The sequence below is a fragment of the Anomaloglossus baeobatrachus genome, chromosome 8, assembly GCF_048569485.1.
Source record: "Anomaloglossus baeobatrachus isolate aAnoBae1 chromosome 8, aAnoBae1.hap1, whole genome shotgun sequence".
In the NCBI taxonomy this organism is placed as follows: domain Eukaryota; kingdom Metazoa; phylum Chordata; class Amphibia; order Anura; family Aromobatidae; genus Anomaloglossus; species Anomaloglossus baeobatrachus.
The window spans coordinates 244,487,241-244,513,261 of NC_134360.1; the positions used below are offsets into that span (position 1 = coordinate 244,487,241).

Genomic DNA, 26,021 nt, shown 5'->3' on the forward strand with positions numbered 1-26,021 from the left:
GAGCAGCCCTAACAAAGGCAATAGACATAATGCATCTGCTTGGACCGGGAGTGTTCTCTTTGGTCTCTGGTGCCAGAGATGTGAGGTTTCCTCACTAATAACGTTCTTTTTGATCTGAATCACCCATAAAAAAATCACCAATTCAAGTCTAAAGGGCACTTTACACGCTGCGATATCTGTACTGATATCGCTAGCGAGCGTACCCGCCCCCATCTGTTGTGCGTCACGGGCAAATCGCTGCCCATGGCACACAACCTTGCTTACCCCCGTCACACGGACTTACCTTCCCTGCGACGTCGCTCTGGCCAGCGACCCGCCACCTTCCTAAGGGGTCGGTTTGTGCGGCGTCACAGCGACGTCACACGGCAGCCGTCCAATAGAAGCGGAGGGGCGGAGATGAGCGGCTGGAACATCCCGCCCACCTCCTTCCTTCCTCATTGCCGGTGGAGGCAGGTAGGAGATGTTCGTTGTACCTGGGGTGTCACACATAGCGATGTCTGCTGCCGCAGGAACGAGGAACAACATCGCTAAAGAGCAGAGAACGATTTTTGGTAAATGAACGACCTCTCATATATCAACGATTTTTGTCTCTCTTGCGATTGTTTAATGTCGCTTCAGCCTGTTACACGCTGCGATGTCGCAAACTACGCCGGATGTGCGTCACAAACACAGTGACCCCCGACGATATATCGTTAGCAATGTCGCAGCGTGAAAATGGCCCTTAAAAGGGTGCTTTACACGCTGCGACATCGCTAGCGATGTCGAGCGAGATGGCACCCGCCCCCGTCTTTCGTGCGACATTTGGTGCTTGCTGCCGTAGCGAACATTATCGCTACGGCAGCGTCACACGCACATACCTTGTTAGCGACATCGCTGTGACCGCCGAACAATTCCTCCCTCAAGGGGGAGGTGCGTTTAGTGTCATAGCGACGTCACTAAGCGGCCGGCCAATAGAAGCGGAGCGGCAGAGATGAGCGGGACGTAACATCCCGCCCACCTCCTTCCTTCCTCATTGCCGGTGGACGCAGGTAAGGAGATGTTTGTCGTTCCTGCGGTGTCACACATAGCGATGTATGCTGACGCAGGAACGACAAACAACATCGGACCGATGGCAGCAACGATATTAGCGACGTGTCAACGATCACTGTTTTTGAACGATTTTGCGATCGTTGATAGTCGCTCCTTGGTGTCACACGCTGCGATGTCGCTACCGGCGCCGGATGTGCGTCACTAACGACGTGACCCTGATGATATATCAGTAGCGATGTCGCAGTGTGTAAAGCACCCTTAAGGGTCTGTGAAGGATTTGCACCTCTCGTGGATCGCTGCCATCCGTGCGCCCGTCATGTGTTGTCTGGTTTTTATGGTTAAACAGATCTTGAGAATTCTCATATTCAAAAAACAAAACTGGATACACCGACCGTAAAAACCGAATCTGACCAAATACTGATAAAAATCATTTTTTTATTTTTTTGTATTAGGAAAATCACCGATGTTTGAATGAGGCCTTACAATCGTCCTCCACCATCTGCCCAACATCTGACTAAACTCATTTGTTTTTGTTGCATTTTCCCACTTATCCGCAAAGTTCTGCCAAAGTTGTCTCCATAATAATAACACTAAAAGTCAGGGGTTGAGTGAGTAAAAATAGTTTTAATATGAAAATGTAATTCTTGTTAAAAGAGCTTTAATTTGTCTGTAAATCGGCCGCGTTCCCAGGATACGAGCCCGAGCATTACTGAGGGATCACAAGCTAAATTAATACCATTCCACCAGTCTTAACGAGGAGCCGTGCATCGGTTCAAAAGAGCCCGTGCTGCGTTATGAAAAAACTGAAAACAGCCGATCCGTGAGTTCAGTTTTTGAGGTCACCGTCCTCCATCTCTTTATAAGACTGTTGAGTATCTCCTTATAAGCAGATGGCGGCGGTCTGCAGGGAAGGACACGTGTGTAAGTGACAATGTGGCCTCATCTCACCTTCTGTGCACGGAGCCAGACTCATATTAGAAGCATTTTCTTGGATTCCGAGTGGAATCCTCCAATAGATGAAGTGAAACATTTGAGCCTCGCTGTATTACAGTGATTTAGCGGAGGCTCTTAGATTGTGCCACGCCCTTGTTTTTACCGTTTTTGAGATTTTGTAACCTAATCGTGATGAACTAAATGATTCACAGGGCTCCCATCCTGCGGACCATGAAATTCCGTCCCAGCCACTGGTCCAAGGTCCTGCGAATCGAATCGCTCATCTCTATACCGATGGAGCGTTTCTACCCACTCATCTGTGTGTTGATGTAGGCACAGACAAAAAGTTTCAGTGAGACGTTGGTGCTTGTTATTTTACACTCCATAAACCGCTCCGGATAAGAAATCAAAAACAGCCTTATCGAGCACAAAGGAAAAACATAAAGCAAATAGTCCATACAATACAGTGCTTAGCAAAGAAAAGCACACTGGAGGTCTGCACACCTCCATACACAGACAGTGAATGAGACAACTGTTCTCCATTTTAGGCTACTTTCACACATCCGGATTTTTGCTCTGCGGCACAATACGGCGCTCTGCAGAAAAACTGCAACCGGCTTTTGTAACGCCGGTTGCGGGTTTTTTTGCATAGACTTACATTAGTGCCGTATTGTGCCGCAGGGGCTTGCGTTCGGTCCGGTTTTGGCCGCATGCGGCAGATTTAGCTGATGCCGCGGCCGGATCGAACGTTCCCTGCAACGTTTTTTGCTCCAGCAAAAAACACCGCATCGCGCCGCATCCGGCCGCTGCGGCGCATTTTTCAATGCATACCTATGGAGGCCGGATGCGGCGCGATGCGGAAAAAACCGCATCCGGTCGCTGCAAGCGGTTTTTTCCACTGCGCATGCTCAGTAGCATGCCGCAACCGGAAAAAACCGGACGGGCCGCATGTAAAAACTTATGCAAAGGATGCGGTGTTTTCGCCGCATCCGTTGCATAGTTTTCACAGCCGGATTGAGCCGCAGGGCTCAAATCGGATGTGTGAAAGTAGGCTTACCTGCCGTACCCAGGGTGGGGATATGTGCGCAGCCAGTCCGTACCCAGGGTGGGGATATGTGAGCAGCCAGTCCGTACCTAGGGTGGGGATATGTGAGCAGCCAGTCCGTACCTAGGGTGGGGATATGTGAGCAGCAAGTCCGTACCCAGAGTGGGGATATGTGAGCAGCCAGTCCGTACCCAGAGTGGGGATATGTGAGCAGCCAGTCCGTACCCAGGGGGGGGATATGTGAGCAGCCAGTCCGTACCTAGGGTGGGGATATGTGAGCAGCCAGTCCGTACCCAGGGTGGGGATATGTGAGCAGCCAGTCCGTACCCAGAGTGGGGATATGTGAGCAGCCAGTCCGTACCCAGAGTGGGGATATGTGAGCAGCCAGTCCGTACCCAGGGGGGGGATATGTGAGCAGCCAGTCCGTACCCAGGGGGGGGATATGTGAGCAGCCAGTCCGTACCCAGAGTGGGGATATGTGAGCAGCCAGTCCGTACCCAGGGTGGGGATATGTGAGCAGCCAGTCCGTACCCAGGGGGGGGATATGTGAGCAGCCAGTCCGTACCCAGGGGGGGGATATGTGAGCAGCCAGTCCGTACCCAGGGGGGGGATATGTGAGCAGCCAGTCCGTACCCAGGGGGGGGGTATGTGAGCAGCCAGTCCGTACCCAGGGGGGGGATATGTGAGCAGCCAGTCCCACCCGCCCCATCTTTCTGACTGCTCTTGTCAGCTCTATTAACCCTCTCAGTACGATACATACTGGAGATTGCTTCCAGACTTGTATCACTGAGGATAACCACCTCTGTGACCCATATCTCCCCTCCATGATGTGTCCATCTGCCATCTTACAATATATACTGAACAAAAAAAATAAACACAACACTTTTTTTTTTGCTTCCATTTTTAGGAGTTTAAATTAAAAATCTAAGATTTTTCTGTGCACACAAAAGACTTTTTCCTCTGAAATATCGTTAACAAATTTGTCTAAATTTCTGTTAGGCTGCTTTCACACATCCGGTTTTTGCTGAGCGGCACAATACGGCGCTTTGCAGAAAAAATGCAACCCTTTTTTTTTTGCCGCCGGTTGCATTTTTTCCACATAGACTTGCATTAGCGCCGTATTGTGCCGCATGGCCTTGCGTTGCGTCCGTTTTTTTGCTGAATGTGGCATATTTAGCCTATGCGGCAGCCGGGTGGAACGTTGCCTGGCACATTTTTTCGTGCGGTGAAAAAAACGCATTGCGCCGGATCCGGCGAAATGCGGCGTAATTTACAATGCAAGCCTATGGACGCCGGATGCGGCGTCCTGCGGCAAAAACCGCATCCAGCTGCCGGATGCGGTTTTTTGCACTGCGCATGCTCAGTATCAAGCCGCATCCGTCAATAAACGGACGGGCCGCATGGAAAAACTTATGCAACGGATCCGTTTTTTTTCGCCGCATCCGTTGCGTAGGTTTTTGAGTTGGATTGAGCCGCACTGCAAAAACCGGATGTGTGAAAGCAGCCTTAGTGAGCACTTCTCCATTGCTAAGATAATCTATTCCACCTCACAGCTGTGGTATATCAAGATGCTAATTAGACCGTATGATTATTGCACAGGTGCGCCTTAGGCTGGCCACACTAAAAGGCCACTCTAAAATGCCACAGATGTCATAACTTTAGAGGGAGCGTGCAATTGGTGTGCTGACTGAAGGAATGTCACCAGTGCTGTCGGACGTGAATTTAATGTTCATCTCTATACCATATGCCGTTTCCGTCAGAGAATTTGGCAGAACTTCCAAAGAGCCTCACAACCTCAGACCACGTATAACCACCACACCAGCCCAGGACCTCCACATCCAGCATCTTCACCTCCAAGATCGTTTGGGACCAGTCACCCGGACAGCGGCTGCCACAGTCATCCTCATCGGCGCCTGCACCTGACTGCAGTTTGTCATCGTAACTGACTTGAGAGGGCAAATGCTCCCATTCTATTGGGTCTGGTTCGTTAGAGAGGGGCTCTGTTCATAGATGAATCCTGGTTTCCTCTGTACAGGACAAACTGCAGACTGGGAAATAATGGTCTCATGAGATACTGACCCCACAGACCCTTCCAGTACAGTAATATTTCACATTTTAGAGTAACCTTTCATTGTGGCCAACCTAAGGCGCACCTGTGCAATAATCATGCTGTTTAATTAGTATCTTGATATGCGACACCTGTAAATTGGATGGATTATCTTGGCAAAGAAGAAATGCTCACTAATACAGATTTAGACAAACTAATAAAAGATATTTGAGAGATAAAGCCCCGATTAGCTCCAGGTCTGATACTTTCCGGTTCCGCCTCTGATCCCGTACCATATAGGCAGGTGTCGCTGCAGCCGATCATTAGGCGGCACATGAAGTCTCCGTACAATCTTGCGGCTGATCACATCTTTGCCGCCAACAGACAAAATCTTTTTACTTTCTTAGATTTGTTTAACATTCGAGCAAATAATAAAACCTTCCCGGTAACTTTATAGGAAGTTGGGTGATGTGTTGTGACAGAGCCTTAATGTTCTCAGGTATTAAGGCGCTTTGATTTTATGTTCCTGAGAAATTCAGAAGAATGAAGTAATAATACTTAATAATGTTCTTGATAAAATGCTAAAGCTAAAATTAAATCTCGAGATTGTGCTGCCGGCGGTTTTCATGGTGATAGCTCAATTACTTGGAACGATTATTGTGAAAAATATTGTGCTATGGAGTAAATGTTTACAGTCATGGGAACGTATGAACGATCAGCAAGAGTTTTTCATTAAAAAATTAGTGAAAAAAGTCAAATTTTCATGTAAACAGTAACAAGTCTTTAAATTGTGAATCAGTGCTCAATTTTCTGAAGTTTTCATATGTAAAAGGACGCTTAGTTGCCTGTCTGACAGCAGGCTAAATTAAACCACTGTATCATGGGTGACACAGTCCTGTGGTGTCTGGCTATAGAAGGTCACAGCGTTTGGCTGCACAAACGGCTCCCTGACTTTCTATTATTTCTGCTTGGTTTTCATCCCTTTCTCTTTAGGACCCTGCAGAGTTCCTCAGACTTTCAGCTGCTTTTTATCAATACTCCTTTGTTGGTCTTTATATACCTTCCCTTTCTACCATATTACCCGGTGCTGGTGATAGCTCTTATGCCCTTTGCAAGTCTTCAGTGCAAGCAGTCGGCTTGCATACATCCGGAGAATATTTGTGGTTGTGGCAATTCTTTTCCCTGTTGTTCGTTCACTTCCCCGTTTGTTATCCCTGTTTGTCCTTTAGTGCTTTGTGGGTTTGACTAAGTGCTCATCCCATCCGCTTCCTACCTAGGGCCTACTTCAGGGTCAGCCAGGGTCAGGTATCCTGCTTGGTGCATAAATGCGGAACCTATCCCCCAGGGACCAGCGGTAGGTTTGTTCAAGGGTCACCTTCTCCGATTCTCTAGACACAGGGATTTCCGTCCCTTCCCTTTCGCCATTTGCTTGGTATTTCCCCGTACCCCGCGTGACACACTGCTTCCAAGGCAAATCGCTGCCCAACATTAAATATGGGCACAAAACCAGTCCAGCTTTATGTACAGAAGACTGACTAAGCCCTTTTAAGGGATAATCCCAGTGTACGGTAAATGTTTATTGCATATTTGAAGGGTTGCCAGAAATCTCCGTCGGATCTGTGGCTAGTGATGGGGCCACTGGTCTAAAGTGGGACCACCATCTATCTTGCATTTATAGCATTTCTTATTGATATACCGTATATGTCTGGGATGGAAATGCCCTTTTAAAATAAAGTTTTAAAGTTTTTCAACACTAATATTTGTAAATATTAATTAGGCAATTGTTCAGCATGAAATGGCCATTTAAAAATTCACCCCCCCCATAAGCGGGCACTATGCGAAATCTCATGGTGGTTGTTGGAAACATGATTACCATGTTCTATACCACTAACCATGCGCTTCTTAATGAATTTGGCACATTTTTTAACTGCAGTGCCCCTCCACAAGACATGTAGTCTAGTCCGGTACGGCAGTACGTTTTTGTTGTAATTTACGTCATTTTTGAGTCCCGGCCATACTCCACCGCACCAAAAAAAATTAAAAAATTAAACATTTGGCGGAACTGGTGTGAAAAATGCAAAATGTTGCAACATTTTACGCCGTTTTACTCCAGTATTCTGGCAAAAACGGAAAGATCGAGACCCAAGTGTTTCTCCCCCTATACTTTGTAGGTGAAGGAGCCTTGGACCCCTAGCATTGGGAATACATAATACAGTTGTGCTCAAAAGTTTACACACCCCGGCAGAATTTTTGCTTTCTTGGCCTTTTTTCAGAGAATATGAATGATAACTCAAAATCTTTTTTCCACTCATGGTTAGTGGTCGGGTGAAGCCATTTATTGTCAAATTACTGTGTTTTTCTCTTTTTAAATCATGACAACCAAAATCTTCCTAATGACCGTGATCAAAACTTCACATACCCTGGTGATTTTGGCTGATAACATGCACAGAAGGTGACACAAATGGGTGTGAATGGCTAATAATGGTAACATCCTCGCCTGTGACCTATCTGCTTGTAATCTGTGTGTGCATAAAAGTTGAGTGATTTTCTGGGATCCAGACAGACTCTTGCATCTGTCCTCCAGCCACTGACGTTTCTGGATTGTGAATCATGGGAAAAGCAAAAGAATTGTCAAAGGATCTATGGGAAAAGATAGTTGAACTGTATAAAACAGGAAAGGGATACAAAAAGACATCCAAGGAATTGATAATGCCAGTCAGTAGTGTTCAAACTGTGATTAACAAATTGAAAACTCGGGGCTTTGTAAAAACCAAACCACGATCAGGAAGACAAACAAAAATTTTGGTCACAACTGCCAGGAAAATTGTTCGGGATGCAAAGAAAACCCCACAAATAACAATAGCTGAAATACAGGACTCACTGAAAACTATTGGTGTGGCTGCTTCAAGATGCACAATAAGGAGGCACTTGAAGTAAAATGGTCTGCATGGTCAAAGTGCCAGAAGAAAACCATTACTGCGCAAATGCCACAAAGTGTCTTACCTACAATATGCCAAACAGCACACAGACAAGCCTCCAAACTTTTGGAACAAGGTGGAGTGATGAGACCAAAATCAAACTTTTTGGCCACAGCCATAAACGTTACATTTGGAGAGGTGTCAACAGGGCCTATGATGAAAGGAACACCATTCCTACTGTAAAGTATGGGGGTGGATCACTGATGATGTGGGGATGTGTGAGCTACAAAGGCACAGGAAACTTGGTCAGAAGGAAAGATGAATGAAGCCACGTTATCAGTAAATAGTGGATTAAAATTTGCACTCATCAGCCTGGAAGCTGCACATGGGACTTACTTGGACATTCCAACATGACCGATCCAAACCACAAGGCCAAGTCGACCTGTCATTGGCTACAGCAGAACAAAGTGAAGGTTCTGGAGTTGCTATCTCAGTCTCCTGACCTCAATATCATTGAGCCACTCTGGGGAGAACTCAAGCGTGCAGTTTATGCCAGAAAGGCCAGTAATTTACAGGAACTGGAGGCGCCAAGAAGAATGGGCAGCTTTACCATCTGCCCAAGAAGAATGGGCAGCTTTACCATCTGACCAAGAAGAGTGGGCAGCTTTACCATCTGACCAAGAAGAATGGGCCGCTTTACCATCTGACCAAGAAGAATGTGCAGCTTTACCATCTTACCAAGAAGAATGGGCAGCTTTACCATCTGACCAAGAAGAATGGGCAGCTTTATCATCTGAGAAAATAAAGTGCCTCCTCCACAACTACCACAAGCTGTCATTGATGTTAGAGGGGGCAATACACGGTATTAAAAACTGGGGTATGTGAACTTTTTCATCAGGGTCATTTGGATGTTTTTGGTTGTCATTGTGATTTAAAAAGAGAAAACACAGTAGTTTGAAAAAATGATGTTGTGTTATCATTCATATTTCTGAAAAAATGCCAAGAAAGCAAAAAAATCCACCGGGGTGTGTAAACTTTTGAGCACAACTGTAAGTAATGGGAGGAAGGGGATTACTTGAGAATCACTGTTCTCATTCATTAAAATGTCGAACTGAAAAACTGGCATTGTTGCCAAATTGTTACAATAGGCATCAGGTTGTTTTTCCTGTTGATAGGCCATGCGGCTTTCTGTCTCGTTGCCAGTGGTGATTGCATTCTATTCTCTTGTTTTCTTTCTTCGATGCCAAGGAGAACGTTCTTGGTGTCTTACAGATGTCTAGATGGGAATATTCTGGGCCAGGTCCACGATGTGCGTAATGATGGAATAATCTTAATGTGCTCTTTGGCTTCATATAATGTGAGAATAAAGAATCCGAAGTGAATCCTGGACATCCAGACGGATGTTTTATTAAGGTGTCTGTGTTTTGGGATATTTACACTCACATGCAATATCTCTCAAGTGATCAGAATATCTGGTAGTTGGATGTTTTGGAGCTGTCAGTTATTTTCTTACCTTTTCTTCAACCAGTTTTTATTTTTACAATGCATCTGGCCTTGATTAAGAAAAAAAAACAAAAAAAAATGTCTTGTTATAGGTCTACAGCTCCTATGCAGACCTATGTGTATCCACTGTTATACTGTATATTATGAACAGTCCCTTCAGTTGTCTGTGCTTCTAATGTACTCTGTCTTAAAGGGTTATTGTAAAACTAACACTAGGGGGCGCTGGGACTCAGGTAGTGCAAGAACTCCTGAGTGCAGTAAGGCAGAGGTCCACTAGAGGTCGCTAACACTAGCGCAGGGATAGTCAATCTGCCAAGGTCTGAGCTGGGATGTCATGTCTGTACCAAGGAGAAAGAAAGCCAAAGTCAAAGAACAAAACCGAGGCCGAGAGAAGAAGTAAGCGCATGGGAGGGAGCGGAGGTCGGGACATCGAACGGACCAGGGTCAGGAGGACAAGGATGACAGACCGGGCAGGAGGGACAGAGGTCAGGGAGAACAGATACGCACAGAGGAGGGAGCGGAGGTGAGGACACGGGACGGGACCATGGTCAGGAGGACAGGGATGACAGACCGAGCAGGAGGGACAGAGGTCAGGGAGGACAGATAAGCACAGAGGTGGGAGTGGAGGGGAGGACACGGGACCAGGGTCAGGAGGACAGGGAGGGATGACAGACCAAGCAGGAGGGACAGAGGTCAGGGAGAACAAGCACGCACAGAGGAGGGAGCGAAGGTCGGGACATGGAACGGGACGAGAGTCAGGAGGACAGGGATAACAGACGAGGCAGGAGGGACAGAGGTCAGGGAGAACAAGTACGCACAGAGGAGGGAGTGGAGGTGAGGACACGGAACGGGACCAGGGTCAGGAGAACAGGGATAACAGACGAGGCAGGAGGGACAGAGGTCAGGGAGAACAAGTACGCACAGAGGAGGGAGTGGAGGTGAGGACATGGAACAAGACCGCATTCAGGAGGGCAGGGAGGTCAGGCGGGACGGAGGTCAGGGAGAACGGTACTGGGTAGCAGGACTTGATCAGAGTACACTCATAGGAACCAGTTGCACACTATAGAGCAGGAACTGTTACCGGCAGTGTCCCGGAGGTAACAACACCAAGATATGGCGGTGTGACCTCCGGAACGAGGCACAACCGAACAGGCCCCTCCCCTCAGACCTAACCTCTGAGACCACATACATGCACTGGCCCTGCAGAGTCAAAGCCATGCTAAAATCATCAGTTATTCCTACAGTTGTATTATTTTCACAAACTACAGTAATTACACTGCTAATATACAGACTAAGCCCAACCTAAAGTTTCTGTAGTGTACTTTTGTGTATTTTTTCATCTCTGTCAGCTCCTGTGTGCATCCAGCTTCACATTGTTGAATTGGTGTCTTTTCTTCACGGCTAAAACTACCTTTCTCAGCAGCACTTTCTTCTCCTCAGTGCTGCAGACCCCTCTCTCCTGTGTGCTCCTCACTAGCTCTACTTTTCTTATGTATTATTAAGCAGAAGTAAGTGTAGAATTCACTTTATGCTTCTGTGCATTCTCTGCTCCTAGGCAATACTGTGGCTCACAGATTTCATTTTCCGTAATCTACATTAGTCTAGCTGCCTGTGTGGTTTTAAATAATTGTTAGTTGAAAGCTGAACAATCCTATAGTCCTTAACAACTGAGCTTGTGTCATGCAGAGTTGAGCTGTGCTTGTTGACTGCTGCTGACAGATCATGGAATTGAAACTGCAAAGGCTGCTCTATTGATGCATATGGCAAAAGGTAATCTTCTGCCACTTGCATCAAGAGAGCATCTTTTGCTGTTTCATTTTACTGTAATTACAAGCTTTGTTTTGGAAGAGTGCAGGATAGTGGAGCACTGTGTGAAACCAGACAATGATGTAAAGCGACACATGCAGCTATACTAATATAGATAGCAGAAGATACAATCTGTACAGAGGCATAACATGTATTCTAAAGGTAGAATACACTCCATGTCAATACTGAAAGCAAAACGGAGATGTGCGGGAATCCAGATGAGAAACGTTGAATTGCGCATGATCGACCAGGAGCTCCGGCAGAACGATTCCAATGGCAACTGGATGGGGAAAAGAGCATAGAGGGACACATTTTGGGAGGGTGCTATGTGCATAAAGGGAGCAATTTAACACCAAGTTATAATGGCACAATTAAAATATATGTATACATTATTATAAAACCACATTGTGTTTTTTAGGAATAATCCTTTCATTTCTCAACACTTTAAAAATTCTTTTTTTCTGTATCGGTGCTCCTAAAACTGAGTTAACCCCTTTTGCTCACTGTGGATTGACAATATTGGGTAAAGGGTAGTAAATCGTTTGATGTCTGAACATAGGACAAGATGGGTTTAAAAGTATCTGCGCTCATTCTCTGACAACAGAGAGAGGTCTTAATGTATATAAAGTATAATGGAAAGTTGCAGAATTATACAATTAGAATCTGATAATGTTTTATTTAAATAGCGAAGGACGATCCCTTTAATTCAGTGTTTTTCACCTTTAATGACCATACGAAGTTCTGCTTCATGTAACAGTTATAGATATTTATATCCGGTTCATTTTGGCAGCTCATATATTTCTGGAAATCTGCAGCTTCATTTTTGGATTATTTATATTTCTATATTTGGAAACCTTTTGAGGATATATTTTAAAATGGATTTAAGACTTGGTAAATAAATAAGAGTATAAAAGGAACAAGCGGAACTGGGGTACAGGACAGAAATAGTCACAGGGCCGTGTATCATTGTTAGTTACAATCTCAACAATCATGTAGTCTTTAACAGCTGAGCTTGGGCAACGCAGAGTTGAGCTGTGCTTGCTGCCTGCTGCTGATAGATCATTGAATTAAAACTGTATGGCCTGCTCTATTGATGCATATGGCAAAAGATAATCCTCTGCCACATGCATCAACAGAGCAGGCTTTGCAGTTTCAACGTACTGATCTGTCAGCAACATGCAATAAACAGTTCAGCTCTTAAAGGCTACTCTATTGGTGCATATGGTAAACGATAATCCTCTGTTTCATGCATCAACAGAGCAGCCTTTGCAGTTACAATTTACTGATCTGTCAGCAACATGCAATAAACAGTTCAACTCTTAAGTGGGCTTTACACGCTACGATATATCTAACGAGATGTCGGCGGGGTCACGTCGTAAGTGACCCACATCCGGCATCGATAGTGATATCGTAGCGTGTGACAGCTATGAACGAGCAGAAATACTCACCTTCTCGTTCATCGTTGACACGTCGCTCATTTTAAAAAAATCGAACGTCCTGTTGTTCATTGTTCCCGAGGCAGCATACATCGCTCCGTGTGACACCCCGGGAATGATGAACTGCAGCTTACCTGCATCCCGCCGGCAATGCTGAAGGAAGGAGGTGGGCGGGATGTTACGTCCCGCTCATCTTTGCCCCTCCGCTTCTATTGGCTGGCCGATGTGTGGCGTTGCTGTGACGCCGAACGTCCCTTTCCCTTGAGGAAGAGGATGTTCGCCGCCCACAGCAAGGTCGTTTGGAAGGTAAGTACGTGTGACGGGGTTACAACATTGTGCGACACGGGCAACAAATTGCCCGTGCCGCACAAACGATGGGGGCGGGTGCGATTGCAAATGCGATCGCACGAGAAATCGACACATGTAAAGCAGGCTTAAAAGGCTGCTCTTTTGATGCATATGGCAAAAGATAGTCCGCTGCCACATTCATCACCAGAGCAGTCTTCACAGTTTTAATTTACTGATCTGTCAGCAACATGCAATAAACAGTTCAGCTCTTAAAGGCTGCTCTATTAATGCATATGGCAATAGGTAATCCTCCTGCCACATGCATCAACAGAGCAGCCTTTGTATTGTCAATTTACTGATTTGCCAGCAACATGCAATAAAATGTTCAACTCTTAAAGGCTGCTCTATTGATGCATATGGCAAAAGATAATCCTCTGTTTCATGCATCAACAGAGCAGCCTTTGTATTGTCAATTTACTGATTTGCCAGCAACATGCAATCAAATGTTCAACTCTTAAAGGCTGCTCTATTAATGCATATGGCAAAAGATAATCCTCTGCCACATGCATCAACAGAGCAGCCTCTGCAGTTTCAATTTACTGATCTGTCAGCAACATGCAATAAACAGTTCAGCTCTTAAAGGCTTCTCTATTAATGCATACGGCAAAAGGTAATCCTCCTGCCACATGCACCAACAGAGCAGCCTCTGCAGTTTCAATTTACTGATCTGTCAGCAACATGCAATAAACAGTTCAACTCTTAAAGGCTGCTCTATTGATGCATATGGCAAAAGATAATCCTCTGCCACATGCATCAACAGAGCAGCCTCTGCAGTTTTAATGTGCTGATCTGTCAGCAACATGCAATAAACAGTTCAACTCTGCACTGCCTAGTAATTACAAGCTCTATTATTGAGGAGTGCAGGATAGTTGCATCCCAAGTGCTGAGAAAAGGAGCTGGACGGTTCATAGTTATTAGGCGTTTATAGTGTTTTATAGGAGACAAATTCCACCAGTTGCTATTGTTTTGCGTTTTTGGCCAATTTTCTTATTGACTCCCAAAGACCTGCAGTGTTTTATCCATCCCTCTTGGATAAATGGAAACCTAGAAGTCTTCGAAGATCCCCTTTAAATGGTTATAGTAAGACAAAGGCAGGGAAAAGTAAGATTCTTATTTAAATATCTTCATTTTTTTTTAACCATAAAGAAACTTGTCCTCTTGTGTTACAGATTCAATGCTTCACGCCTTTGACTCCGTTGGACACAGTTTAGGCCCAGGTACAATCCTTCCATTCAGCCCTACTTCCTGTCCGCGCAACCTTTCCTCCTTTGCCGCAGAGCTTTAACCCCCCCCCCTCCTTTTCCTTGCCTATGGTAGCCATGTTGGTTGGCACAGAGCATCGTGGAGAAGAAGCTGATCACACGCAGAGCATAGAGACTTCCATCTGACCGGCACCGATGACTCGGGCTGAAGCCGCCGGAGAATGCATCTCAGGCTTCCAATAAAAGCTTCGGATCCCGATGGCGTCTGAACGGAGCAGCGGATGAGTCCAGTGTTGTTGAATTTCTTACAGAAGATGAGGCCACATCTTGAAAGCCTGAGATCTATTCCCTGGTGGTGATGTGGGTGTGTAACCTTCATGCATGTGTGAGATGTTTTATATTATCTTTTTCTTTTTTTTTACGGGAGATGGTCCAGTGGAAATAATGTTTGTATTAGATAATCATTTGATTCCGCGATAGGATTGGAATTTCCATCCTTCACGCCGAGACGTGTGCAGATTGTTTTCAGCTGAAATTTAAATTTTGGCAGGTTCAGCGCGGAGTTTATTGCAAGTGGAACAACGTTCCTGCATGTTAAAGGAGACCTTGGAAAAAGTCTGTAAATATCATATTCAGTAAAGTCTGACCCCAGCCTCGTTACTTTAGCAGAATCCTCTGCCCCTACCGTACAATTCCTATCAATAAGCGTGAAAATGTAAGTTCACAAGTGCTACCGTAGAGTTTATAGAATATCTTTCATCACTGCCTCGATGCGAGGATCTGGGAGCAGCTAAACCCAACAACTGCCCTTCCAGTCTTTTGTAAACGTTCTCAAACTTTCTAAAAATTTTAGTTTTAAACTTTTACCCATTTTCAAATCTTAGGCTGAGTCTAAGGGGCACTTTGCACACTACGACATGTGCAGGTGCGATGTCAGTGGGGTCAAATCGAAAGTGACGCACATCCTGCGTCGCTCTCGACATCGCAGTGTGTAAATCCTAGATGATACGATTAAGGAGCGCAAAATCGTCATAATCGTATCATCGGTGTAGCGTCAGCGAATTCCATAATTACACTGACGCGACGGTCTGATGTTGTTCCTCGCTCCTGCGGCAGCACACATTGTTGTGTGTGAAGTCACAGAAGCGAGGAATATCTCTTACCGGCGTCACCGCGGCTCCCGTCAGCTATGCGGAAGGAAGGAGGTGGCGGGATGTTTACGTCCCGCTCATCTCCGCTCCTACGCTCCTATTGGCCACCTGCTGTGTGACGTCGCAGTAACGCCACACGACCCGCCCCCAACAGCCGGTGACAAGGCGTATCTCTTTGTTGGGACCTTAACCTAATATGCCTCTGTCCGGGCTAAAAGCCTACAATATGGGCTTTAGTTTTAACTCTTACACATTTTCAAAACTTAGGCTGAAAACCCACCAACCATGGCTTAGTCTTACCAACATTCAAACTGGCCAATCCATGAGAGCCCAATAGCCAGCGTCAAGGCTTATCTCTTTATTTGAACCCTAACTTAATATGCCTCTGTTTGGGATAAAAACATACCTTTTTATGGGCAGGTAGGATCCAACTTAATTGAAAACCTCTTAGGCTGTAGGGAGGATTGCTCAGTCAGTGAGGAGTGTACAACAAATATAAAAGACTGATCAGCACCTGCAAACAGAATAAGACAAGTGTGAACAGGTGCAAGCTGAGAATTAAATATATTAAAAAAAAAAAGACAACAGAAGTGCTGAAACATCCCAACATTAAATATAGAAATTTGGAACTACATTACTGCTATTGAAATGATGTTCAAAAGAAAAAATATCAGAGGATCTAGGAGCAGGAAACAACGTCCCATCCAGTCTTCTGTAAAAGTTCTTATAACATAACTTTAGTTTAAACTTTTATCCATTTTCAAACCTTTGGCTTCCTTTTGGTGATTAATAAACTATCTAGACAAAAAGACTGACGTCACTCCCAAAGTGCAGTCTGAACAGGTGCAAAACTGAACAGGACCTATAATAAAAAAAAAAAGACTGAAATGCTAAAGCATGCAAACAATGAATGTAAGCATATAGATATGCATTACTGCTTAAGGAAACTAAGGAAAAATTGAGATATTTATCATACAAAAATGGCCATTTCGATATCTGCCCAGTAGCCGCGTCAAGGCATACCTTGTTTACTAGGAACCTACCCTAAACTGAAGCCTCTCTCTGGGTTACAAACCTCCTTGTGTATTGGGCATGTAGGAACCTGCTATATAGAATAAATCACCTGTGGCTAATTGGGGAGGGGCGCATAGTCAGAAGGCATGACTCCATAATCTAGACAATAAGACTGACTGCATTTTGGGAGTGCCATCAGTCTTTTTGTTTAGATTATGAAGTCATGCCCTCTGACTGTAAACTATCTAGAGGCTGAAACCCACCAACCGTGGCTTAGTCTTACCAACATTATTTTTTAACATTTTTTTTGTACAGTGTATCGCTTTAAATAACAGCAGCAGCTCATTAGAAGGATTGTACAGTCTTTTGTTAACAGTCTGTTCTCACCCTATGTGACTGCAGATTTCTGAAACATCACAGCGTGTGCACTGCACACTGTTAGGATTCTCTGATGGCTGCGGTCTCATTACTGCAAGTATGCGATTTGCTTGCTCCTGGCCACATTTTACCTAAATGTGAGTGGCTTCTCTCAATTCACTTGCAGTGAGCAAGGCTGCACGGAATGTGGCCGCACGTATGCATATTGCTTACTTGAGGGCAAGTTATTGCACAGTCCCATTGCAGACACCTGAGAATCCTGTCAGTGTGCGGTGCACACACTTTAAAGGAAAACTGTCAGGTGCAATATGCACCCAGAACCACTAGCAGTTCTGGGTGCATATTTCTAACTCCTGCCTAACCGTCCCTGGATCTAGTAGCATAGATAAAGGAATCTTTAGAAAAAGTATTTCTAAAAATAATTTATGATATGCTAATGAGCGCGGGGACTAGTCACAAGGGCGTTTACTTCCTGCACTCATTTTGGCCTCTTCTCATGTTAGCACGCCCACAGTGCTCACTGTCCAGCGTCATCATTGGCAGTGACGTGTGTACCTCTGTCCGTTGTACCACCTCAGAATGCTGGGTATAGTGCCAGTGCGCATGATCAGAAGTCCTTCTGCTCATGCGCACTACACCAGTTTGAAGCCGGGACGCGTGCACTCAGCTTCATAGTGCGCATGACCGGAAGTCCAGGGATCATGTGCACTGAGCCGAAAACCAGTCACAGGCGCGATGGCAGAAGAGGTGAGCGTGACCATGCCTCTGACGCTGCACATTTATTAGCATGTAAGCACGCCCACAGGGGCATACTTACATGCAAACGGGGACGACTAACCAAGAGAGCTAACGCCTTTGCTACAAGTTCCTGGCCTCATTAGCATATCATATGGGATCTATAGAAATACTTTTTCTAAAGATCCCTTTATCTATGCTACTAGATACAGGGACGGTTAGGCAGGGATTAGCAATATGCGCCCAGAACTGCTCGTGGCTCTGTTTGCCTATTGGACCTGACAGGTTCCCCTCCTTTAAGGATTCAAAAGACTGCAGTCACATAGATTGACTACAGACTTTTAGCAAGCGACCAGAAAACCCTTCTAATGTCTTTGGCTCCAGTTGATACATTTTGGCTAACTATTATTTGGTGATCAAATAATAGTTAGCCAAATAGGACTAGGTCAGAATATGAGCTCATGCGCACGTAATTACATGCATTTACGCTGCGTATTGCACTGCAGCATAAATGCATGCGTCCTGCGTTCCCTGCACAATGTATGTAGATTGTGCATGATACGTGTGCACGTTGCTTTTTTGAACGCAGCTATTTGGGTGCTAAAATTTTTACCCAAATCCGTGCATTCAGAAAAGCAGCATGTCAATTAATTTGTGCGTTCTGGATGCAGCTCCCGCTCTGTCTACGGTGGGGGCAGCATCCTGAGCGCATGAAATCGGCTTTTGTATACAAAAAAACTGCATCCATTATGCAGTGTTTCTGCAGCGGTTTGAAGGGCATATGTGCTGTCAAATCACTGCAGAATATTCAGCAGTTACGTGCGCATGAGCCCTATGTCAGATCAAATAGTATCTGATCTGCAGACCAGCTGTCATAGAGCAGGAAAAGCTCTTCAGATGGGAAAAGTTTCAGTAAGGCTGCTTTCACACATCCGGTTTTTGCAGTGCTGCTCAATCCAGCTCAAAAACCTATGCAACGGATGCAGAGAAAAAAACGGATTAGTTGCATAAGTTTTTCCATGCGGCCCGTCCGTTTTTTGACGGATGTGGCTTGATACTGAGCATGCGCAGTTCAAAAAAATGCATCCGGCGTCCATAAGCTTGCATTGTAAATCGTGCCGAATCCGGCATGATGCGTTTTTTTCGCCGCACATAAAAACGTTCCAGGCAACGTTCCATCCGGCCGCCGCATGGGCTAAATATGCCGCATCCGGCAAAAACCGGACGCAACGCAAGGCCATGCGGCACAATACGGCGCTAATGCAAGTCTATGCGAAAAAAACGCAACCAGCGGCAAAAAAAGCCGGTTGCGTTTTTTTTCTGCAAAGCGCCGTATTGTGCCGCTCAGCAAAAACCGGATGTGTGAAAGCAGCCTTACCCTTTCATTTTATTCATTGAAATCCCCAATGTGTGTATGCATATGAGTCCCTATATGACTGTGCATGCAGAGATAACTGTCACGATTGTTTAGTACCATCCACTGGACTCAACATCAGGGATTTCAATAAATTATCATTTATACTGAATCATTTCCCACAAACCTATATTTCATTCTGCTGCAGTTTCTCCTACTATATAGAGCTGCACACAGATCCGTCTGCATCTACAAAGTAACAGGTTCCCTTTGAATGGAACTAAAGAATGTTCCCATCCGCTGACAGCAAGCCGAGAGCGTGCAAACAGTGAAGATTGAAAATCTAAAGTATAGGAGAAAGTAGCAGAATGATACATGGTTTGTACAAGGATGCAATATTTCCCGGAAGAGTCTGACATGTTATTGTGCTTAGCATAAAGAACGTGACCATGTATCCACTATAATGTGTGACTATTGTCCCTGTAGATCAATGAACGAACACAAATATTTACCTTTCATTAGTTTTTCAAAGTTCACAAGACTTCTAATATGAGCACAAATCTTCCATCTCTGTAAGTTGTTCTGCTTTAAGGCTAAGTTCACACTTCCGTTGTTTTCAATCCGTCAGGTCCGTCAGCAACGGATCAGTTGTTTTTTAGATGTCAACTGATGTGTTTTTCCACAGGATTCCTTTCACTGGAATCCTGTGAAAAAACGGATCAGTTGCGTCCCTTGCATCCGCTGTGCGTCCGTTTTTTGACGGATCAGTCATGATCTGTTTGTGTTTGGGACAGCCCAGTGGGTGTGCCAAACATGCTGGGCATGCTCAGTAGAGCATGACTGAATCCAGCGCTGGATTCCGTTGTAAGACGGATTACGACGGAATCCAGCACCATAGACATACATTGCAAGTGTGACGGATGGCGACGGATTCCTGCATGGTGCGTTGTTTTCGACGGCCCGAAAAAACGTTACATTCTGCGTTGCTCCCCGCCCGGTGGTCAGTCAAAAAACGACGGACCGCGACGCAGCGGACGCAACGCAGGGTCATCAGTCGCAATCCGCCACTAATGCAAGTCTATGGGACACAACGGATCCGCTAAACAGATTCCATTGTTTACCATAGCGGCGGATTTCGACTGATACATTTTAGCGAAAATGTGAACTTAGCTTAAGTAACACAAAATGAATGCATTTGCCTCTTTTAATGCGACTCATGAGTACTCGAGGTTCTCTATATATTTGGTCATTGTCCATTTCCATCCCATGTGCCAGATGTTTGTCTCTCGGATGCTCTGCTGCCTTCAGCCCTTTGCATTTTCCAGCTTTTGCTGTATTCCCCGGCCCTTGGAGCGTCAATCCTTTTCTTGCTTCTGAAATCGGCTCGCCACCATTGCTTTTTCCCAGTGGGTTATAAGACAATCTTGCAGCATGTGGGACATGGGGAGCGCGTTCCTGCCATAAGCTTTACCTGCTCTGTTTGAGCCTTTTCTGCTGTAATGTTTCCATTTTGTGCACTCATGATATAAGACTTTTTGGACTCTTTTTACTATTTCACAATATTACACTCGTACTTAAGCCAATCTATATATCATGGTCTGAATATGGAGCAAGATGGTCATCTGACATGAACGTATATTGTATGTAGGATCACTCAACTTCAGTCTGCAGGATTAATGAATGAAAACAGGATTCTCTGACAATACAGAACCAGGAAAATAAAATCACTGGTAATCTCCTTCCTTTAGGCTGGGTGTAAACAACGCGTTTTGCTTTTTTTTAATCATTTTTTTTTTTATGCAATTTTGAAAGCAGTTGTGTCACAAAACTACATGCAAATCCTGATGCAAGCAAAGTCAATGAGAATTCTGAAGTTTTGTGCACATGTTGCTCTAGATCTGCAGCAGAAAATAAACTTCAGCATGTCCATTCTTTTCAGGGTGTTTGCAGCTTTTATTGAAAAAAAACACATGCAAAAAAAACCCCGCATTAAAAATACACCAAAAACATGAAAAAAAAGCATTAAAGACGCATGCAAAAAATGCATCAAAAACTCCCGGCAAAAACACAGCGTTTTTCCTGCCAAGAGATACAGATTTGGTGCAGAATTTTTTGCAACCAAATACTCCAGCGTGTGCACATCGCCTTATATCAATTTATGCAAGCACAACAACAGGCAAGGAACTCTTTAGGCCATGTGCACACTAGAAAGTGACTTTTTCTTAAGAAAAAAACGGACTCTCTGAAAGAATCTCGCACCCACGGTAAAACCGTACCCACGTTTTTGCCGCGGATTTACCGTGGATTTTCCTCAAGTTGGTCCCTGCAGATTTTTACCATTATCTATGGCAAAAACCGCAGGTAACTGCGGAAAAGAAGGGACATGCTCCTTAAGTCCGCAGCGGAAAATCCGCGGGTATAAAAAAACGCATTGTGCGCACAGCATTTTTTAAAACCCATAGGATTTGCTGGGGAATGACTGCAGAAATGTTAGACACATTTTCTGCAGCAAATCCGCGGTAAATCCGCAGCGTGCGCACAGGGCCTAAGTGTGAGGAACTTGCACATCAGAGCTCAGCCTCCTGCCCTGGGGAAGAAGAGCTGGGTATTCATCAAACAATTTGCTCCAGAATACTGGTGTACAACGGTTTCAAATGTTGCCACATTTTTGCAGAATGAGTAGTTGTGCAAAAATGTTGCAATTTTTGGCATTTTTATACCAACTCTGCTAATTTATTTATTTAATTATTTATTTTGACAATTTGGTGGAGTTTAGCTTGCCGGGTGTGGCAGAGTAATGCATCATAATGTTCACTACTTTTAGGTCTTAAATTAAAACAAAAATGTACTTGAAAAATGCACCAAATTTATTAAAACGCCAGTCTTGATGGATCTTGGTTAGAACAGTTTACCCGGAGATAGAAATATATAATATATATATGTGTATATATATATATATATATATATATATATATATATATACACACACATACATATATACATACATACACATATTATATATATATATAATATGTGTATGTATGTATATATGTATGTGTGTGTGTATATATATATATATATATATATATATATATATATAAATATGTATATACTGTAAACATATAATATATTTATATATACGGTATATAAAATATATATACGGTATATATTTTTATATATATATATATACTGTATGTATAATTTTTTATTTTTTTTATAACGTCCTGTGTGTTATAGTTTTGTCTGGGATTTTATTCTTGGGGTTTTTTTTTTTTATTTTTGTTTTTTATTGACACAATGAGAAACAACTGAACATGACAAGTAGCACATCTAGATGTAGCTTTCCCGCTATCTATGTAAATCCTTGGGTCCCGTCTGATGGGCATCCTAGGTTGGGGCTCTGTCCCTCCTTTTGGTGCTGATCGCCATCCTCCTTTGATGCTGTGGCATAAGATTTTCCCTGGCTACATAGATGGTGCTGGAGGTGTCATCCACGGTAATAATCAAGAGGATGGCAATCCGCGCCAAAAAGAGGGACAGGAGCTGCAACCTAGCATGCCCATCGGACCGGACCCAGGGATTTACATACATGGCGGGAGTTTGTATAAAGGTATTTCTGGGGTCTACAGGGGGGGGGGGTTGTCAGGGGGTAACATGCACCTTTATAGCGTACAGTACAGGCGCTGCTGACGGTGCTAGTTTTGGCTTATTACAGGTTCCCCATGTCAGGAGGACACACATGCACCACAACACACAACATTCTGTATCGTAGGACCCCCCCCCCACCCCCGATGCTCTGCCGGCAGCAACCACCGAGATTTCATGAAAGATGTGGAGGAGAAAATTGAACGCAGCTGGTTGTTTTTGGAAACCACCCAAGGAAATGTTGTCCTTTTTTTTTTTTTTTTTACCACTGTGGATAATGGAAGGTTTGTTTAGTTTTTTTGAGACACCAGGGACTTGTTTATGTGTAGGAATAAATCCAGCGCAGAAGCCACAACCTCGCTCGGAGCTGGGTCCTAGGTGCGGCCCTGATGGGTTTGGAAGATGTGGATCCCAGCTGCTCCCCGTGCGCACAGTATAGGATGGATCCCGCCTGGATTCTCTATTACTGTAGATGGCCGCATTGCTTTTGAATATTTTTGTATTTCTTTTTCTTTTATGGGAAATGTCCCACCACTTCTGAGCTCAGGATAATCCTCCACACAACTCACATGATCCTGCGGTTATTATTTCCATATTGTATCACTTATTCTAAGAACATGGGAACCATCAAGAAAAGAGGACAAGTTCACACTAATAAGATGCGGTCAGACGCCGGAGGTTCTCTTATCCGGGAGAATCAGATCATTTATGCTAATGACACTCCGATCCAATCAGAGTGTCAGCTCAGTGTGATCTGATTCTCTCAGATGCAAGAATGGCGCACACTGTGAGGAGGAGGGGAACATAATGTCTCCATCTTCTCCATTCTATGAGTCCATAGACTGCATTCAGATGTCATCCGTGTGCAGTCCGGTGATTTCCGTGCACCCTGTCCGATTTGCGCTGCAACTCACAGCATGCTGCGGATTGGAATGAGAAAAAAAAGCGCTGGTCGGCACTGCCCCATAGTACAGCATTGGGCCAAATGCTATCCGATAAAATATCAGAGAGCAGAGCACTCATCCATGTTATACACTCATGTGAGCACAGCCTAAACTGTGAGAATTAAAAGGGAACCTGTCACAGGCAGTTCTGGGTGCATGTTGCTAATCCCTGCCTAACTGTCCCTGTAAAAGTATTTCTAAAGATCCTTTATGATATGCTAATGAGTACAAGGACTAGTTTCTTGGGTGTTTAGTTCCGGCGCTCATTCCGCCCACAGGGACGTGTTAACATGCTATTCAATGCCCACTGCGCAGAGTCATCAGCAGTGACGCATGTACCTGTGTTCGTTGTCACTGCCTCTGCCGGGTTTAGGCTCAGTGCACACGGTCCGAATGCCCGCCACTTCCAGTCATGCACACTATCAAGCCAGGTGTACGTGTCGCGGCTTTAGAGAGGTCTAGTGCGCATGACTGTAAGGCGGGCTTTGCACACTACGACATCACAGGTGCGATGTCGGTGGGGTCAAATTGAAAGTGACGCACATCCGGCGTCACTTGCGATGTCGTAGTGTGTAAAACCTTTGTGATACGATTAACGAGCGCAAAAACGTCGTTATCGTATCATCGGTGTATGGTCCGACATTTCCATAAATGCCGGTGCAGCGACGGTACGATGTTGTTCCTCGTTCCTGCGGCAGCACACATCGCTGTGTATGAAGCCGCAGGAGCGAGGAACATCTCCTACCTGCGTCCCGCCTGCAATGAGAAAGGAAGGAGGTGGGCGGGATGTTTATGTCCCGCTCATCTCCGCCCCTCCGCTGCTATTGGCCGCCTGCCGTGTGACGTCACTATGACGCCGCACGACTGCATGTGAAGCTGCCGTAGCGATAACATTCACTACGCCACGATATCGCCGCTGCGACGGGGGCGGGGACTATCGCGCTCGGCATCGCAAGCATCGGCTTGCGATGTCGCAGCGTGCAAAGTACACCTTTAGTGTCAGGGATTCCTGATCATGCGCACTGACCCTAAAGCCAGCGTTCTGAAGCCTTGACAATGGACACAGGTACGTGCATCACCGCCGATCATGACGCTGGGCAGTGGACAGTGAATAGCATGTTAGCACGGCCCAGGGGGTGGAATGAGCGCAGGAACGAACACGCTTGCAACTAGTCCCCAAGCTCATTAGCATATCATAAAGGATGTTTAGAAATAGTTTTATCTATGCTAGTGTATACAGGGAGTGTCAGGCAGAGATTAGTAATATGCACCCACAACTGCTCGTGGTTTGGGTGCATAGGGGACCTGACAGGTTCCCTTTAAGGCTTAAGTCACGTTTATACAGTAGACCAGGCTTGTGTCTGCCTAAAACATAGACACTGATGGAACAGACGATAAAGTGACTCTATTCACATTATTACCATTGTAACAGGTGGGAGAAACTGTGGAATATTTCATCTTTTTTGCTTTTCTGGCATAAAAGAAAATCTTGAATGGTAAAAATGGACACTGACCACGCACTAATCAAAATCTGTCAACCACCACGATTAAAATCACGTGTTTTGTTAGTTTTTCTTTTCCTTTTTTTCCCCTTATGAGAACAAAAATAGAGGTCTGAATGCGACCAGACAGTTTAAATTTTCTGTTAGGCCAAGTATATAAAAGCATATAAAAATAATTCATATTTCATCCAGCAAAAATGGATGATTTTTTTCCCAACCACATACTCACTGGTATGTCCAATTTTTTTTCATACATTTTTACATGCCCATCATTATATATATATATATATACATATGTATGTATGTATGTATATATGTATGTATATATTATATATATATATATATCTAGAATTTTTTATATATATATATATATATATATATATATATATATATATATATATATATATATAATTCTAGAGATATATATGTGTGTACAGTTAGGTCCAGAAATAGAAATATTTGGACAGTGACACAAGTTTTGTTATTTTAGTTGTTTACAAAAACATGTTCAGAAATACAATTCTATATATAATATGGGCTGAAAGTGCACACTCCCAGCTGCAATATGAGAGTTTTCACATCCAAATCGGAGAAAGGGTTTAGGAATCATAGCTCTGTAATGCATAGCCTCCTCTTTTTCAAGGGACCAAAAGTAATTGGACAAGGGACTCTAAGGGCTGCAATTAACTCTGAAGGCGTCTCCCTCGTTAACCTGTAATCAATGAAGTAGTTAAAAGGTCTGGGGTTGATTACAGGTGTGTGGTTTTGCATTTGGAAGCTGTTGCTGTGACCAGACAACATGCGGTCTAAGGAACTCTCAATTAAGGTGAAGCAGAACATCCTGAGGCTGAAAAAAAAGAAAAAATCCATCAGAGAGATAGCAGACATGCTTGGAGTAGCAAAATCAACAGTCGGGTACATTCTGAGAAAAAAGGAATTGACTGGTGAGCTTGGGAACTCAAAAAGGCCTGGGCGTCAACGGATGACAACAGTGGTGGATGATCGCCGCATACTTTCTTTGGTGAAGAAGA

At 44.5% G+C, this 26,021-nt stretch overlaps 1 protein-coding gene across 5 annotated transcripts in view; it reads left to right on the forward strand.

Annotated features, from left to right (window-relative positions):
• The window catches only part of ST3GAL3 (ST3 beta-galactoside alpha-2,3-sialyltransferase 3), a 363,061-nt gene that overhangs the window by 115,124 nt on the left and 221,916 nt on the right, over positions 1-26,021 (forward strand). For 3 of the 5 annotated variants that reach the window (XM_075320480.1, XM_075320479.1, XM_075320482.1), the window contains exon 3: positions 14,235-14,282. The exons of the other annotated variants lie outside the window; for them this stretch is intronic. In XM_075320480.1, coding sequence (XP_075176595.1) covers positions 14,235-14,282 — 48 coding nt within the window. The remainder of the gene's footprint in view (positions 1-14,234; positions 14,283-26,021) is intronic. 5 annotated transcript variants of the gene reach the window in all.